The sequence below is a fragment of the Schistocerca gregaria genome, chromosome 3 (assembly GCF_023897955.1).
Source record: "Schistocerca gregaria isolate iqSchGreg1 chromosome 3, iqSchGreg1.2, whole genome shotgun sequence".
NCBI lineage: Eukaryota > Metazoa > Arthropoda > Insecta > Orthoptera > Acrididae > Schistocerca > Schistocerca gregaria.
The window spans coordinates 775878913-775897170 of record NC_064922.1 but is presented as its reverse complement, the minus strand read 5'-3'; the positions used below and the strand labels follow the sequence as shown (position 1 = coordinate 775897170).

Genomic DNA, 18258 nt, shown 5'->3' with positions numbered 1-18258 from the left:
CACATCTAGAGATACTATACCAATGATACATGTAACACATGGTGGGGAAGTGATAAAAAGGGTGGAAACTTCAAAATTCTTAGGGGCCCTTATTGATGAGAATTTAAATTGGATATAAACACATTTTGGAACTCCTAAAACAGCATAGTTTATCCACATTTGGGTTTAGAATCAATGCAAATCAGTAAGTTGACTTATTTTGCATATTTTCATTCAATAATGTCATGTAGAACTATATCCTGGGTAATTCATCTTTAAAGAAAGAAGGTCTTAATTTTGCAGAAACATGCTGTAAGAATAATATGTGGTGTTGACCAATGATCATCTTGTAGACATCTATTGAAAGAGTTGGGCATTCTGACTACTGCTTCACAGTATTTATTCACTCATGAAATTTGTCATAAGTTGTTGTTGTTGTGGTCATCAGTCCTGAGACTGGTTTGATGCAGCTCTCCATGCTACTCTATGCTGTGCAAGCTTCTTCATCTCCCAGTAACTACTGCAACCTACATTCTTCTGAATCTGCTTAGTGTATTCATCTCTTGGTCTCCGTCTATGATTTTTACCCTCCACGCTGCCCTCCAATACTAAGTTGGTGATCCCTTGATGCCTCAGAACATGTCCTACCAACAGATCCCTTCTTCTAGTCAAGTTGTGCCACAAATTTCTCTTCTCCTCAATCCTATTCAATACCTCCTCATTAGTTATGCGATCTACCCATCTAATCTTCAGCATTCTTCTGTAGCACCACATTTCAAAAGCTTCTATTCTCTTCTTGTCCAAACTATTTATCGTCCATGTTTCACTTCCATACATGGCTACCGAACTATCAGTTTAATAAGTCACGGCTGCAAAGTACTAACACGAATTCTTTACAGACGAATGGAAAAACTGGTAGAAGCCGACCTCAGGGAAGATCAGTTTGGATTCGTAGAAACATTGGAACATGTGAGGCAATACTGACCCTATGACTTATCTTGGAAGATAGATTAAGGAAAGGCAAACCTACACTTCTAGCATTTGTAGACTTAGAGAAAGCTTTTGACAATGTTGACTGGAATGCTCTCTTTCAAATTCTGAAGGTGGCAGGGGTCAGATACAGGTAGTGAAAGGGAAGGAAAGGGAGGGGCATGTAAGGAACTGGTCTATTCTGTTCATTTCCCTGTGAAGGAGCACGCAGAACAATATTAGTTTTATTTCTACTTTTGTTGACAAGAGAAATCTCTTCAAGAATATTGCCTATGTTAGAAGCATTACCATATTGTTGATATGCATTCCATGGTGCGTAAAACAGTTTCTTTCATAGTTAGTGTTGTATATCACCTTAATAGTCACAAATTTGGTGCAGAATCTTTTCTGCTTCAAATTAGTTAGTGCAATTTCTTTGTTAAGGCACGACCATGCTGGTAGGCCATACTTCAGGGGCAAAGTTGTTATGATGACACTGGTGAAATGCAACAACTGCAGCACTGTAAACAGCTTCTTTAATGAAGGCACTAGCTTCATTTCTGAAGACACTATTAGCACCTCCTATGAGCACAACACAATCAATCCTTGTGAGATCAGAACATTCTTCATTGACACTCGCCAATCTACAGTCGAAATTTGCTCCAGGTTTTACGGTGCCAGAAACTTGAACACTGCCATTCACATTGTTTCTCAATCATTCCAGAATATTGCATTCATGACCACCGCAGGTGGACAGAAGTAATAGGTTTCCTAAAGATTCCTGGAATATACTTTCTTAGAATTTTAACCATAAATTTCTCCATGATGTGGGCCTTTTCTCCACTACTGTCTGCAACTGGAGTATTATAAACATCTTTATAACACTCTTGTGCTTACTAAACAAACCAGCAATAAAATGTGTCACTCTTTCTTTCATATTTTCTATTAATCCCTTTAATAAGGATCTCAGACTGAGATATAATATTCAGAGAAACATTCAGTTTTTTTTTTTTTTTTTTTTTTTTTTTTTTTTTTTTTGTAAGCCACTGCTTTTATGGATGAATAATGTTTCATGAGGACTCTTCCATGAATCTCAGCCTCGCACCTGCTTTTCCCGCAGTTGCTTTTATGTGTCCTCGTTCTCTTTAGTTTGCTACAGGAATTTGAGACGGACAAAATCATTTGAACTGTGGGGGTGTTTTCGATAGAAGTGAGTAAAATTTCAAGAATAATAATACAAAACTAACTTGACGACAGCTATTTTTAAGGAATTGGCACACTTTTCAAATGCACAGGAAATAATTCTGAAGTTCATTTTGTACTATCTTTCCTCCAGCTTAAATTATTTGTATTGAAACCACAACATGTCTTGACACTTTTCCTTTCACCATGGCTCAAATGGCTTGATACATCACATGCCGATCATGATGATGATGATGATATTTGTTTTGTGGGATGCTCAACTGCATGATTATCAGCACCCATACAAATTCCCAAGTTTTACACCGTCCAGTCTCACCACTTTCGCAAATGATGATGAAACGATGTGGACAACCAGCCCCAAGTGGAGAAAATCCCTGACCTATCTGAGAATTGAACCCGGAACCCTACGAGCCAGAGGCAGCAACGCTAGCCTCTACACCATGAGCCGTGGACATACATCTCATCAGACATTACTTCTGAAGAGTTATTACTATTACTTTTTAATTGTTTGTCTTATTGATTCATCTCTTGAACCTTACAAATATTTAAGGAAATATTTGATTTCTTGTGCAGTTTCATCTCCATTGTTAATTACTATGCCAATTGTAATTTTAACTGATAAAATAGGATGTCTACTAAACATAACACATTTTCTAATTTCTTAACGTTTTTATTGTTTTTAATTCTTTCCCTTACCAAATTTACATAGTGTTTTGTAGAAACTCTTGTAAAAATTTCCAAATAATGTTGTTCATTCACTATATTCTATCAGGTTACTTAGCTAAATAACTGCCTTCTTTATTTTAGTCTATGTTTTCTTGATATTTCTACATTTAGAAAACCAACAACGAGTTTCACGTTTTTCATCTTTTCCCTATAATTTGTTCCACTTTGTTGTAAGATCTATTATTGGGGTTTGGGTAATGAAGAAGGGACAAAGAGCTTAAGCAAATTAACCAACAGTTATCGTGCTGCGCAACTGTGATGCATTTATGAACAGCAGTAAATTTTTAAAAAAATGGACACCATGGAATAACTGCAAGTTTTATGACCGAAACTTGAAAACTTCACATGTCTGTACTTAGTTTCCAAACATTGGTTCATGAACTAACTTTTTGATAGTGTTGCTGCCCTCGTCAAATTTCTGCTATTGATAAATTTGGCTTCCAATTATGATTTTTGAACTGTTTTGTTGCAGTGTGTATTTCTGACTTTTAAGAAAGAAGCAAAAGTTGTTTGCGTTTCACTTTTGCATTATCTACCTTTTAGCCAGAGGGGAAGATTATAATTGATGACAGTATCATGAGATGACACTATAATTTCTCCTGTACAGAACCCCTTTTTTTCAGAACCAGATGAATGTAGCACATCTTTTCAGGATACTTAGGGTCAACTTAACCTACCAATACTGGATATTGACTTTGTCCTATAACATGACAGTAATATGGTTTGTGATGTCATATGTGCACAGCCAGGAAGAAAACATAACACCAACAATATTTCTTTTGCATTTGCATAATGTTTTGGGATGTGGGTCGTGTTGAGAGACTGGTTTGTAGTGTAGCCTTGGGTATATGTAAGGTTAGAAAGTGGCAGTTTGGTTGTAGGTTGGTGATGCCAACAAATATGAATAAAAAATCCTAAGTGTGGTGATTTACTTATCTGTACCATAGCCTGAGGTCTAGCTTAGGTTGACGATGTACATTTAATTGGCAGAGTCATATCGAACACTTCAATTGATCTGGTACTCAAGTGTTAAGAAATTATTTTTGTTTCCGCTGCTGATAATGGTGCAAGAATGTTCAAGGAACAATAATATTAGCAGCAGCAATAACAGTGTCGCGATGTCAAACTGTGACAACCAGGAAGCCTTCAGTTATATACTTAAGCTTAGTCTATGTACACAGTATTTTATTCAGGACTTGGACATTCAACCTCATAGGCCCAACCAAACAGAAGACAAAAGAGCTACAATGGACTTTTCTGTGTTTACATCTACAAAATGTTTCTTAAATTGTGAGGTGCTTTAAGTGACAGAAAGCAAACCAAATATATGATTAAAATTGTGGACCATGTAAACTAGTATAACAAGTACAGCAACTTAACTGCTCATAGTATCCCAAGAACACTTTGGACAAACAATGACCAGAAAATAAATAGAATAAATCACTCAGTTGAGTAAAGCATCAAGGATTTCCTTATCCATCAAACTGGAAAGTCTTACAGAATTAACTTTTTATTTATTTTTATTTCAGGAAACATTTATGGACCATTCACAGGTGGAAGTTCTATATAACCTCCAAGACACACAGATCTGTATTTGCTCTCCTGCAGTCCCACCACTGTTTTCAGACAACTTTGATTTTCAAACACGTGATGACTTTGTACGTGGGTTGCTTATGAATGAAGAGATACTGTCAAGCACAATTTACTACCACAAACTGCAGGGGCCAGAATATGCCTCTCGGGTTAGCAACTGGCACATGTATCAAGCAGTCAGGTATGCAATAAAACTTATTATGTTACAACTATTGTCACATGATTGTTTTGAGTATTTTAAAATTCTTGTGTTTTTATTGAAAATTACTATTTAGCTGAACGCACATTTACATTCGTACGAAATGTGATGGAAATACTACTTTTAGCTTTAGGTAAAAAGAGAAGAGGGGATTTGGAGGTAAAGGAATAATCAGAGATTAAGACTGGCCTTTCAGTACACCCTGGCCAAGAGAAATACAACAGAATCGAATAACATAAAATTGCAAACAAAATCACAACAGAGGACATTTGAAAACTTGGGACAGTAGAAATAGCTTCATCATAGATAAAATCTACTTCATCAAAAGGGGTGCAAGCTGTATCAGGATCATTATTATATAGTAGCATATAATAAATCAACTGTTCAACTTTCGTTTTTGCCACAATGACAAGTAAGCTCCCAGTAAGAATAAACAGCTAGTACTCTATCTACACCTATACTCTACAAGCCACCTTATGGTTTGTGGCAGAAGGTACTTCTTATAGCACTTTCATTTCCTCCCTTTTCCTGCACTAAGTGTAAATGGTACGTTGAAGCTGTTTCTTTAATTTTTCTTGTCACATATTCTTTTCTCACGCTTTTGTGAATAATCTATTTTCTGTGTATTGTATTTTCTATTTTTATATATCTTTATTGTTTCCTTTTTCATGATATTTCTTCATCCTTTTCTCATTTACATTTCTTTTCTCAGTCTTTCCTTAACATAACACCAACTCATCATTTTCCATCTCTGTTTCTTCCCAACATCTTGAACCGCTACTGTTTGTTGCTTTTCTATTTTTACTTGATTGTAATATTACTTCTTTCTGTTGTTTCTGGCAAATATATTTTTTCTTCTTTCCACTTCCTTATGCCATATGTTGTCATTTTTCATTTTCAGTGTGATATCTTTCCTTTTCTCCTTGTTGTGGCAACTGGTATTAGATATTATAATTTGTATAGTTTTTCTGGCATTTTGACATCTAATGAAAAGAGTAAAAACAATTATTTGTTTTTAATCATTCCATAATTTTGCTTGTAATATTTATATTTAGTGTTGATGCACATGACAAAGTAACTCCTTTTATGTGTACTCTAGAGTCAGAAAGGAGAATCTTTTCATCATTTGGCCAAAATTTCTTTGCTGATCATCAGTACCTGTTCACATTTAATTACACTGAAGATGAAAAATTTTGCAGATTTGCCTTTGTGTTAAAGTGAATTCATGAAACTGAAACAGTCCCAACATTGTAAGAAAGGTAAAAGGTCTGACTCACGACTTCATTGGAATTAGGGTTAACAGTTGATGATTGACGTGTGTATTTTTGCTGAACTAAACTAATGAGAGATAATTACATTACAAATCACCATATTCCAAAGAATGTGTCAGTTATGAACCATGTTCTGTAACAGTGATGTCATCTTTTGAAATAGATGACTGGGATAGACATAAAATGTAGAAGTATGTGATAAAACGATATAGTGGCAGTTTTATACCTGTTATCTCCAAAGGCCTATGAAGCACCAGTGACTTTTGTAAAAATAAACAAGTATTACTGCAAATTGAGTTGTACATATTTTCAGTATGCAAAATGCAGTTAACATAGAAACAATGGATTATAAGCAGAACCCTGTCCTCCTCCTCCACAACTGCATCACCATCACATTTTTTTTTTTTTTTTTTTTCGTAGGAATGATTTTTTGAGAAGCCCAGGTTTATTAATGTATTAATGCTGTTCCACAGAGAAATAAAATTACAGAGATAGATTGAAATGTTGGTGACATTAAAATGCAAAAATTCTTTAAAAATCCACATTATTCTCCATAATAGTCTGTTAACTGAATACGTTTTGTGCAGTACCTTGATTTGCACAAAACAGGATACTTTTGAAGTAATACAACATCATTCACTGTGTTTTACTTCCACCAAATCACTTTTTTTAAGGCTTCAGTGAAAAAAGTAGTCACAGAATTATAATCTCTGGAGAACAAACTTTGATAGACAGCAGTTCATAGTGCAGTTATGTCAGTTTATATTATGATATTATCTATATCAACCACATATCATGACCTGATTGAATAATCATTGCCTTCTTTAGTGTTTGTTAGAGAAATTCTAATATTTTGATTAATCCTCATTCTCTTACTGAAAATAATTTATTCACATTCTATAGACCACAATGTAGTGCTTGAAAAACTTACATTCATTGTATTTCAACATTTCCAGTGACTACTGGGGAATTCCGTACTATTCAGTTTTGGCTCATACATTAGTAGTCATGGCACTCGCCTTGCTAGCAGCTTCCTGATACCAACCTTTTTCTTTTTTCCTTCTGTTGTATAAAATACCTATTCGCTTAAGATGATGTCTTGCTCTTTCATGGAAGTCTACTTGACAGTGATCCAACACACATGTGGATTCTGTTCACCATCTCTTCAGTTTCTGTATCCACTGAATATGACTAGGCATCTAGCAAGACACGAGAATGAAATTAAGTAAAGTTCATTGGACCATTATATGCAGTTGAACAGCATAACCTTAATACTCTCTCAAGTTTTGTTTGTTTGCTTTATGGTGTAGAGGTAGTAGTCAATCTTCACTTGTAATTATCATCATATTACAGATTTTATATCTAATGTCATCAAAGAAAAGTGCACTTATTTACTTTACATATTCTTAAAAATTTCTAATGGAGTAAACAAATTACATAAATTTCTAATGGAGTAAACACATTACATTTATTGGAGTATTTGTAAATAAACATAATGTTACAGTTAAAATAAGATATGTGAAATCAAACAGCAGAAAATGTGGTATGGAAGAGCAACAATATGAAAAGGATAGGTTGCTACTCATCACATGGCGGTGGTGCTGAGTGGCAGACAGGCACATTGAAAACAGACTGCTAGATATTATTAGCTATCAGACTGAAGTCCTTCAAAACACACACACACACACACACACACACACACACACACAAAATTGTCCCTGAATGCGAAGTTCCAGAGTGACTGTGTGTGTGTGTGTGTGTGTGTGTGTGTGTGTGTGTGTGTGTGTGTGTGTGTGTGTGCTGTGTTTACATCGATTGAAGGACTTAGTCTGATAACTATTGATGTGTGGTAGCCTTTTCTTTCCCTTTTTTTCAATTTCCCTGTCTGCCATGCAGCACCTCTTCTTTGTGGTGACTGGCAGTCTGTCTTTTCATATTGTTGTTCTATCTTTTCATATTGTTGTTAATAAAATGTGCAATTTAGAGTCAGTATCATTTTATCACTGACTTACCAAATGTCCCTCATACTTTCACTTTCATGTTTCTACAAATTAAAGAAAAAGACACTTAGAAGAAAGCATTTGAAGTAAGTAACAAAAAATTAATATGTGCATGTTTTTCCAGTCATGATGTAATTCATCGATGGACATACCCTCTGGTTCCTGATAGTCCATTCAGTAAACAACAGGAACCTTACATGTTTCTGCGGCACCATGTATATCGTAAGAAAGATATTACATTAGGCGTGTAAGTATCTGTGACCACCAAATTACCTATTATGAAGTCCAGAGTATGTTCATAAATTTGTCAAGGTTATGATGATTACAGGGGCTGCATTCTGGAAGAAGATGTTGTAATAGATGAGAAAACAAACGTAGGAGAAAAAACTTATATTACACAGTCTGTCATTGGTAAAAACTGTACAATAGGGAAGAATGTAGTAATGACCAATGCTTACATTTGGGACAATGTGATTATTGAAGATGGCTGTCTTGTCTCACATTCAGTAGTTGCAAATGATTCAGTATTAAAAAAGGGCTCAAAACTGGAAGAAGGCTGTATACTGGCACCAGGAGTTGTTCTTGAGGAGGAGTCTCATTTTAAAGGTGTAAACCTTGTAGCCAGTGCTGTGGTAGTAAAAGATGATTTTGGACATGATAAAGGTAAGAATATTGTGAAAGTTTGTTAATTCTGTTCAAAATAGTTTTAACCTTATCTTGCTGCTAAGCTGATACAAGATAGTGTAGAATGTATTGCAAGTTCATTGAGACTAGGTATATGGTTATTTTTCCAGTTTTATCAAGGCTTTATTTATAATGTAATAGTGTAGAACAATCACAAATTATGTTCCCAGCAGATAACAAATGAAGAAGCCATTGGTAACATAGCCATGTGGAAATTTCCACACATGGGGTTGCAGACAAACAGTCAAGGTGGACCAGCTCGTGAGACAGTGCAGTATGGCCTAGGAAAACATGACAAAGAAATGTTTACCGAACTTTTGATGTCTGTTGTTATTGACTGACTGAGAGCAAGCCACTTAGCCACAAAACTAATACAGACTGACACAGTAATTTGCTTAAGCCATTTTCACAACACCTCATGAACATAACAACAGATACTGAAAGATTGGTAAATGTTCAGTTGTCACATCTTCCCCTCTCTGACTTACATCGTATTGTGTACTGGACCATGGCAGTAGGTTTAGGCAGCTACTGCTAGTGTACTGCATATTCACAAAGAAATCTATAAATAGAAAAGAGAGAGAGAAAGCAGCTTTGTGAATTATACGAGCTGGTTCAAACTAATATTCTGCAGCATTCAAGTTACTTAGATGTTCTGTGAATTATACAAGGGTCATCCAAAAGTCAAGAAAACGTAGTTGCTTGAAAAACCATATTGGCCACAGATACAGCAATGTTTCAGCTATTTTACCCTTGGTTGCTCAGCTTTAGTTCTCTGGGCACGGGCTTTTTGTCCCCAGGTTTCCTGAGTAGGGGACTGGTAAGCATTGCCAGTCCTCTTATCACGGAAGGCTCTGGTCCTGCTTCAGTGACCATCCAGTGGTGTGGCGGTGGAATATTGTGTGCTGCAGGGAATGGGGATGTTGACTTAACCACCCTGATTGCGAGCATGATAAGATGGAATATTGTGTGCCACAGGGAATGGGGATGTTGACTTAACCACACTGATTGCGAGCATGGTAAAATCCTCAGTGCAAGGTGAGCTGCTTGCTGACGAGATACATGGCTCTTGAGGTGGAATGGTCTTCAGCAGGCATCCACTGAGGAAACTACTGCATCTTTTTAATGCTTATTCAGGCAAGCATGTCCCTGTCTGAGTGGACCATTATTTCCCTAGCTGTTCATGGGACCGAGATGGACCCCTCAAAATTTAATTTTTAAATTGTTATCAAAATGACCCAATCACACAAGAGGTCTCATTTGATGAGCCCTCCAGATTCTGAGTTTCTTCGGAACAGTTCACTATTTAGTAAGAGAATGCATGCTTTAAAAGGAGAGAGTGAAGCTAGGAGAACATGTCCCCTTTTTATATTCAAAAGGATTTAGAAGGGATTGCAGGTACATTTAAATCTTTAAATAGTTGTTCAGTGGGACACTGCTGGTCAAAACCTCAGGTTGGCAGCAAGAGACAGATCTGCAGAAAGCCAAAAGCTTTGGGGAGTGTGGCACTGAAACTGAGGTGCACACTACGTTGAATTACAGCATAGGTGTTGTGACAAGCAGGGATCTGGTGGACAACCCAAAGACAAACTTAAAGCTGAAGGTATTGTTGACACCCTAAATATATTGGAAAGGGTGGATGGCAATCTGATCAAATCAGATTTCTTTGTTCTTACTTTTGACAGCATGACACTAGGCAGGTTTCCTTTGCCTAAGTGTAAGAAGCCACTTGTGTCAAATGTGGTAAGGCTGCCCACGAAGGAGTCACGTATTCATCTCCCTTGAAGTGTGTGAGTTGCTCTGGGAATCACCCTGGCTGGAGTAGGAACTGCAGTGTATATCTAGAAGAATTGAAGATACAAGAGCTTCAGACTACAAAGAGCATCCAGTATGGTGAGGACAAAAAGATGTATAAGACCACTCTGCTCCCTCCCCTCCTCCCCGCAAAACACACACACACACACACACACACACACACACACACACACACACACACACACACACACACACAGACACACACTCACACTCACACTCACTCACTCACTCGTTACCTCCTGGTGTGGGTGACCTACATCACATGAGTGATCTTCCACACAGGTGATGAGTCCATGCCAAAGCCCTCAGGTCATCTTTGGAGGCAACCTGTGCCTCGGTGGACTGATTAGTGCCATTCAGTGATCCAGGTCAGGCTGTGGCACTGCCACAGCTTAAGTGGTGCCCAGTGGTGGAATATCTAACAGGCTTTCAAATGTCAAGGGCCAAGGCTTGATACATCATCAAGGAGAGCAAGAGAAGGACATGACAAGCATACCTGGATTCTATAAATTGTTCTACAGAAGTATGGGAAGCCATCAGGAGGATTTCCAGTAAACACAGTTGTTTCATGGCAGTAGCAGTGCTGAAACAGAGGTGTCTCCGAACAATGTCCAAAGAGATTGTCCAGATATGGCAGAGCATCTTCCAGCAACTACTGCCATTGGCCATCCAGTCAGGATCCGGCATTTTACCACTAGTGCATGACTGTGGAGAGAGTCCAGTTGGTCTTCAGGTCCAACAATTCTGAGTCATACAACTGCCCTTTCTCCATATGTGAGGTCAATTGTGCAATGTCTGAGGCTCATGATACTGCATCTGGTCACTGCCAAATCCAGTACAGCAAACTTCAACATTTGCCAGTGTCAAAGGCAATCCTCCTCAAATATTTTAATTGATGCAGCATGCAGACCATTTTCCCAGCTTATGGAGAGAGGTTGTTTGATACGTCTCCTCAAACCAGGCAAGGACCGAAGATGTCCCAGTAGTTAATGGATCATCACCTTACTGACCTGCGTACGGAAGACCCTGGAATGAATTGTTAACTGTTGTCTAGCCTGGATGTTAGAGACCAGGCAACTCCTTAGCTGCTCTCTACATGGATTCATGAGATTTTGATACACTGTCAACAGCCCAATCCTGCTAGAGGTGGCTATCCAGCAGGCTTTTCTAAATAAACACCACTGTATTGGTGTATTCTTTGACACTGGTGTATTCTTTGACACCATTAAGGTGTATGACACAATTTGGAGACACAGTATTCTATGGCAGGTCCACCAAAGGGGCTTCCTTTTCCACCTCTCCAGCTTTATATGATCCTTTCTGTCTTAACAACAACAGGTACCCAGGGTGGGACTGACTTTTTGAAACCAACTATACTTTAATATAGGTTAGGGTAGCAGGTATCCCACTCAACAGCCATTCACCCTTGTGGGCCCATTTTTCCAAGTAATCAATGGATTTTTTTTATATATTATTTTGCATGATGTTCTAGAGCCTTGAAACTGACATTAGCATGTATAGCGGTGCTGTAGTGTAGTGGTTAGCATATGAACCTGTAGTGTGGAACTCCGCGGGTTCAAATCTCATTAAGTTCTTAAATTTTTTTAAATTTTTAATTTGTTATCAAAATGACTTTGATCGTCATTTTTATTCAATTAATTGATTTGAATGTAATTATTTAAAAAAAATTGCAGATCCTGTGTCACATCATTTTAATCATTGTATTAACCTTTTAATGTGGTCTTTTTTTCTTCCTACCATTGCTTTCATTTTGAATCATTGTGTATAAGATTTTAATTATTTTCATATATTTATCACAATATTTAAACATTCGAAAATACTGACATATCAATTAAAAGACAAAATAATCTATTTAAATTGGCTGTGGAGTGAAGTCAAAAATGTATTTTTTTTAAAGAAATTATGTGTGTGATGCACGTTGTTTTGGATGCTAATCTTCGTACAGACATTTAAAACATAAATTCCTGTTACATTATTGACAAAATAACCCAGATGAAGATTTAAGTGGAAGAAGGGAATATAATAAGTGTGCAAAATGAGGGATAGAAATAACAAATGCAATAACATAGACTAAAATATAAGACAATCAAATGAAATAAATTATATCAAAATTTATGCAAGAAATAATTAAGATCGGGTGCACAAAGATTCCAAATAAAAAGAGGATAGGAAGGAAAAATAAGAGTAAATGTAAAATTTAATACAATGACTAAAATAAAGTGACAAAGGATTAGAAAATTAAAAAAAAATACTTTTATACCAATTAATTGAATAAAAATAATGATCAAAGTCATTTTGATAACTATTTTAAAACAAAAATAAAAATTGCTGAGCACCTAGATTTGAACTTGCAAACTTCAACACATAAGGCTCGTATGCTAACCACTGTCCTGCAACACCACTGTTGGAGGTAGTGTAAGGCTCTGCAACATAATCCAAATTATTAAACTGTTTTTGTCTATTATGTACAAGTGAGGGCCCACCAGTGTGAATGGCTGCAGGTTGTTGTACTGCACACCCTAACCTACATCACTGTATAACTGGTATAAAAAAACTCCATCCCACCTCTGGGGACTTCTCCTTGTAAGCTCCTTTTTAGGCTCTGAATTGGTGACAAGCTGTTAATTCATTTTGAGCAGGGGAATGGGGTTCCTCAGGGCAGATTTTTTGTGTGTTACCCTCTTTGCTGTAGCCATAAACAGTATTACATATATGCTGAGGGGTCCTGTACAGTGCTCCTTATTTGTGGATGATTTTATGATTTTCTGTTTCTCCTTCAGTGTTGCAACAGTGACTCATCAGTTGCAACTTACAGTGCAGAGATTAAAGGAATGGGCTGTGAAGATAGGTTTCAGTTTTCAGTGGAGGAGTGTGTGTGTTCATTTTCAATTTTTAATTTACCTCAGTTGCATATGTTGGACACCTTTCTTCCCTTTTGTTCAAGTGAGGTTTCTGTGTCTCATTTTTGACTCCACACCAAAGGCACTGAACATTTGAAGTGTGTTAGCGAAAAGCCCTGGGAAGTGGATGGGGCGCATCTGCTCCAGTTTTATGGAGCATTTGTGTGAGTGTGCAAAGAAAACTCCTTTACTTTCTTCAGCAAACCATCTCCTTTTACTAGCTGAAAATCATCTGGCCCGTCACTAAATCCTATCCCTCTTTCCTGGGTGTCTGCTCTTAGACTAAATCAGACAAACTAATGAGCAACAATAATTTTACTTTGACATTTGCTACCCATTCCACATCAGATGCTATCATTCATACAGCCTCAGTATACATTGTTAATCTAACAAGCAGATGCCTTGATACCTTTACCAATAACCTCACTGTGTCACCCTTCCACCCATATTTCACTGCTCTTGCTCATAAACAAATTTCCTCTAGCCCTTCAACCAGTGTAGCTTCCATTTCAGAAACAACAGAAATCCCACCCTTTTTACCAAGCACCATCTAGACTTGAACAGATTACTCTTTGACAGTTAAGACTTTCTTATGTCAAACCCTCAAATGAGTTCATTTCTCCCCTTGCTACCCATTGTCAGGTTTTCTTGACCTCTTAAACACTGCTGCATACTTTTCAAACTGATCACCTCCATAGCCCAAAATTGCTACTCCTTCAATGATTTCTACTATAAAACTTGTCCAATGCAACCAGTGCATCCAGTGTTTGGATTAAAAAAGGTGTAAGACAGAGATGTAATCTTTTGCCTCTACTGTTCAATCTGTACATCGAAGAAGCATTGACGGAAATAAAAAAAAGGTAAAGAGTGGAATTAAAATTCAGGGTGAAAGGATATCAGTGTTAAGATTTGCTGATGACAGTGCTATCCTCAGTGGAAGGGAAGAAGTATTACAGGATCCGCTGAATGGAATGAACAGTCTACTGAGTACAGAGTATGATTTGAGCGTAAATCGAAGAGAGATAAAAGTAATGAGAAATAGCAGAAATGAGAACAGCGAGAAACATAGCATAAGGATTGATGGCCATGAAGTTGAGGAATTCTGCTACCTAAATAGCAAAATAACCAATGGCAGATGGAGCAAGGAGGATTTCAAAAGCAGACTAGCACTGGCAAAAAGGGCATTCCTGGCCAAGAGAAGTCTGCTAGTATCAAACCTAGGCCTTAATTTGAGGGAGAAATTTCTAAGAGCACAGCATTGTATGGTAGTGAAACATGGACTGTGGGGCAACCAAAACAGAAGAGAATCGAATCATTTGAGATGTGGTGCTACAGGCAAATGTTGAAAATTAGATGGACTGATAAGGTAAGGAATGAGGAGGTTCTCTACAGAGGCGGAGAGGAAAGGATTATGTCGGAAACACTGACAAAGGAGAAGGGATAAGATGATAGGACATCTGTTAAGACATCAGCTTCCATGGCTGTAGAGGATAAGAACTGTAGAGGAGGACAGGGATTGGAATATATCCAGCAAATAATTGAGAATATAGGTTGCAGGTATTACTCTGAACGAGGAGGTTGGCACAGGAGAGGAATTTGTGGTGGGTCACATCAAACTAGTCGGAAGACAGATGACTCAAAAATAAAGGGAAAAGAAAGGATCATTGTGAGACGTTGTCTCTGGTATCATTTAAGTCTTCAAGCATCCTTGTGTACGGGAACATGCATAGCATGCTTTACCGTATTTTTATGTGGCAGATTCTTTTCCAATGGGAGACTGGCCATTTATTTCAAAATTTATGTTTCGTACAGTAGTATTTACCCATAAAACCCCACCCTCTATTCTTTAAATAATTGAACACCCATGTATAAAATGTAAAATCTCCCATTGTGGTACAGTGAAATAATTTTACAGATACATTCAGTTGTATATGTGGGTACTGTCACCAAAATTTGTTGTAAATACGGTTAGTAGTAAAGAAGTAACACATTAAAACTTCAAGCCTGGTGCTGCAGTTTAACTTTATTAACATTGAAAATGTAGTAAGTCATAAACTTTTTTTCTTTTGTCATGTTGTGCAGGGTTCCCGCAAGAAAAAGTTTCATTAAGGTTTGAAGTAACACATAATGTTTGTTGGAAGTTGCTGACTTGTCATTCCTGGATGAATACAGTCTGGTTAATTTGTGCGCCATGAATCATTTTGCTTGAAGACATATAAACAGTTTCTAACTGTACTACTTGACTTTTTGTGCCCGAATTTTTAATGTGATATTATAGCTATCAATGAGCATATCGCCATAGCATTTAAAATTTGAAAGTATGGTTGATAATTGTATGGAACATTGAAAATCACATATTTGTTCCCCCTGGAAGCTGTTAGATAGATTGCTTGCAACTACAACCATGTTTCAAGTTAACCATTTAGTAATATAGACTTTCAGACAACAAAGAACATATATTTCAGGAATGCCTGCAGTTTCAAAGGAGAAACTGTTAATTCTAGTTCTTTACACAGATATCCATATTTGGATGATATTACTTTGCTGTGCAAACTTGGGACTGTTCTAACTTCTGTCCTTAAGAAAGACGTCAAGTTTATTAAGTGTTAGCTTTCAATGTTTACTAACCAACTGTCAGGTTCTCCTGAGAAGAACTGTTTCACAGCCTAATATTGCAGACATACTCCAAAATGCTGAAGAATGTTATCAGAGAGGCCAAAGTTAGATGCACAACGTATTAACATCTCTTTTGCGGGAGGATGAAATTGTTAGTGATGCATCAGAGATGAGCAAAACACTTAATAATCACTTTATATCAGCAGTTAACAGTTGAATTTTTTATGGACAAGAATTGAGATCTTTTAAAAGCTGGACATCTAAAAAATTATGTTGCGTGTTGTTACAGGAAACAAACAGGGAAGAATTTGAATTATTTGTTTATTTTCACTCATTTGGGCCATGCGTAAACCACACTGCTTGTGTGTCTGCTGTGCTTAACTGTCATCTGCCACTTCTGATGTTCTTGGTGAACTTTTGTAGTTGTTTTGTTGTTGGTGCCTTAAGCTTTTCTGGTGGCCCAGTGTTCCTTCATTTTGCTGCTGTAATCTATCTTGCATATCTCAGACAATTTACTGGTCTGACTGTGGTTAGCTTCTGTAAGGAGTATTAGGAACAGTCTAAATTCAATAGCTAAATAATGGTCACTCCTGCTCATTTCATGTATTGCCTAATATGAATTTCTGTAAGGTACTTCTCAATTTGCTTGATCCATGGGAATCCAGTGGCTTTCCCCTTGCTGGCTACTCTGAAGATCTTGTAGCACAGCCTATGGGGCCTGCTCTGTACAAGTAGCCATAGAAGGCTATTTGTCTTTTTGTGGTCAGATCAGCGAGGTTTTCTTGGTGTTGTTGGAATTCAGTTTATACAATTGTCTCCCATCTGGTAAGATCCTTGTCCCATCATCTTTCACAGGAATGTTGTTTCTTATAATCTGAGGATCTTACTGGGGTTGTCTCAGTTAGGGACTGATGGTCTGACTACTCTGTTTTAGTGTCTTAGTTTGACATTTGTCAATAGATATTTGGAGAGTTACTGTTTCACTGAGATTGTCTGAGATCCATTCTCTGAAGTACTCTATGGATTTGCTCCTTTGGTAGCACTAGCTCTCTTTGTTCTAGGGTTGTCTTTAATGTCGGCAATAGATTTGGTCTTCCTAACATTGATGAAGATACATGTTTTCTCTGCTATTAAATGCAAGGCTTTGAGTTGCAAATAAGTCTCTTGCACGCCATTTACCAGTAAGGGTCAGATAATCAGCAAAAGCCAGGTGTGGGATCCTTAGGTTGTCTGCTTTGATCCAGTGTTTCCTGACAGAGATCTGGTCCCTTTCTCAATGATTTTTTCCAGGGCACAATTAAATTATATACAAGATTACCATCTCCTTACCTCATTTCTGCATTGATTGAGAAACTCCGTGGGAGTTGTCATCATATCTATATTTGTAAACTCAAAGGGGGACATCAAATGATACTACATGTGACACCCCCCCCCCCCCCCCCCCCCAACGCCTGCCCCCTTGGGTGGGGCAGGGGCAACTTTTAAATCTTAAATTGGAAACTCCCATTTTTTATTGCAGATTCAGATTCTCTATAAAAAAGTAATCAAGTTTTGTCTGAAACATTTTTTTGAACCATTGACAGATGGCACTGAAATCGAGAAAAATTAAAACTGGGGAAGTACTCCGATTTATTTCAAATGATCCGAGAAGGATGCATCAAATCAATACAAAATGTGCACCAATTCTTTTATTACGCCAAATTAAGCTATTTTTTTATGTAATGTATCCTACCCACCACAGTTTTTGATGGAGGGAGGGGGAATGGTATGAAAATCTTGTTAGGGAACTCTTCAGAATTGCATTATTCACCCGACTGTGGCGCTACCGTGGCCAAACTGCGAGCTGTGGCTCAGTATAAAGGTCAGCGCAATGCGATCAGATGTCACTTCACTTTGATATTGTGAACCGCAAACATCAACTGACGAAAGTAAATTATTCTTTAGTGAAACATGGCTCACTATCCTACTATAGAGATTTTTGATATGATGTTAATTTTAGGTGAATACCATAACAATTATGTTGCAGCTGTGCAATTGTATGTGGGTCGTTTCCCAAACAGATGACATCCAAGCGAAAACATTATTCGAAATTGCACTGAACAAGATCAAAATGGATACATGCACCGTCTACCTCGTCATCATGAATACAATGAAAATTACGCTCGTACCATTACTGTTCTTGCCTATGTTCAACTGGATCCCGAAATTAGTAGTCGTGCGATTCAGAGACAAACTGGAATACTGAAATCAATTGCTTTGAGGATTTTGAAGGCACATAAATA

The 18258-nt window shown here is 37.3% G+C and overlaps 1 protein-coding gene across 1 annotated transcript in view; it reads left to right on the top strand.

Moving 5' to 3' along the window:
• LOC126354153 (translation initiation factor eIF-2B subunit epsilon) overlaps positions 1-18258 on the top strand; it is a 65223-nt gene that overhangs the window by 11447 nt on the left and 35518 nt on the right. Inside the window, exons 5-7 of the mRNA XM_050003567.1 lie at positions 4407-4651; positions 8065-8187; positions 8269-8603. Of these exons, the coding sequence (XP_049859524.1) occupies positions 4407-4651; positions 8065-8187; positions 8269-8603 (703 nt within the window). The remainder of the gene's footprint in view (positions 1-4406; positions 4652-8064; positions 8188-8268; positions 8604-18258) is intronic.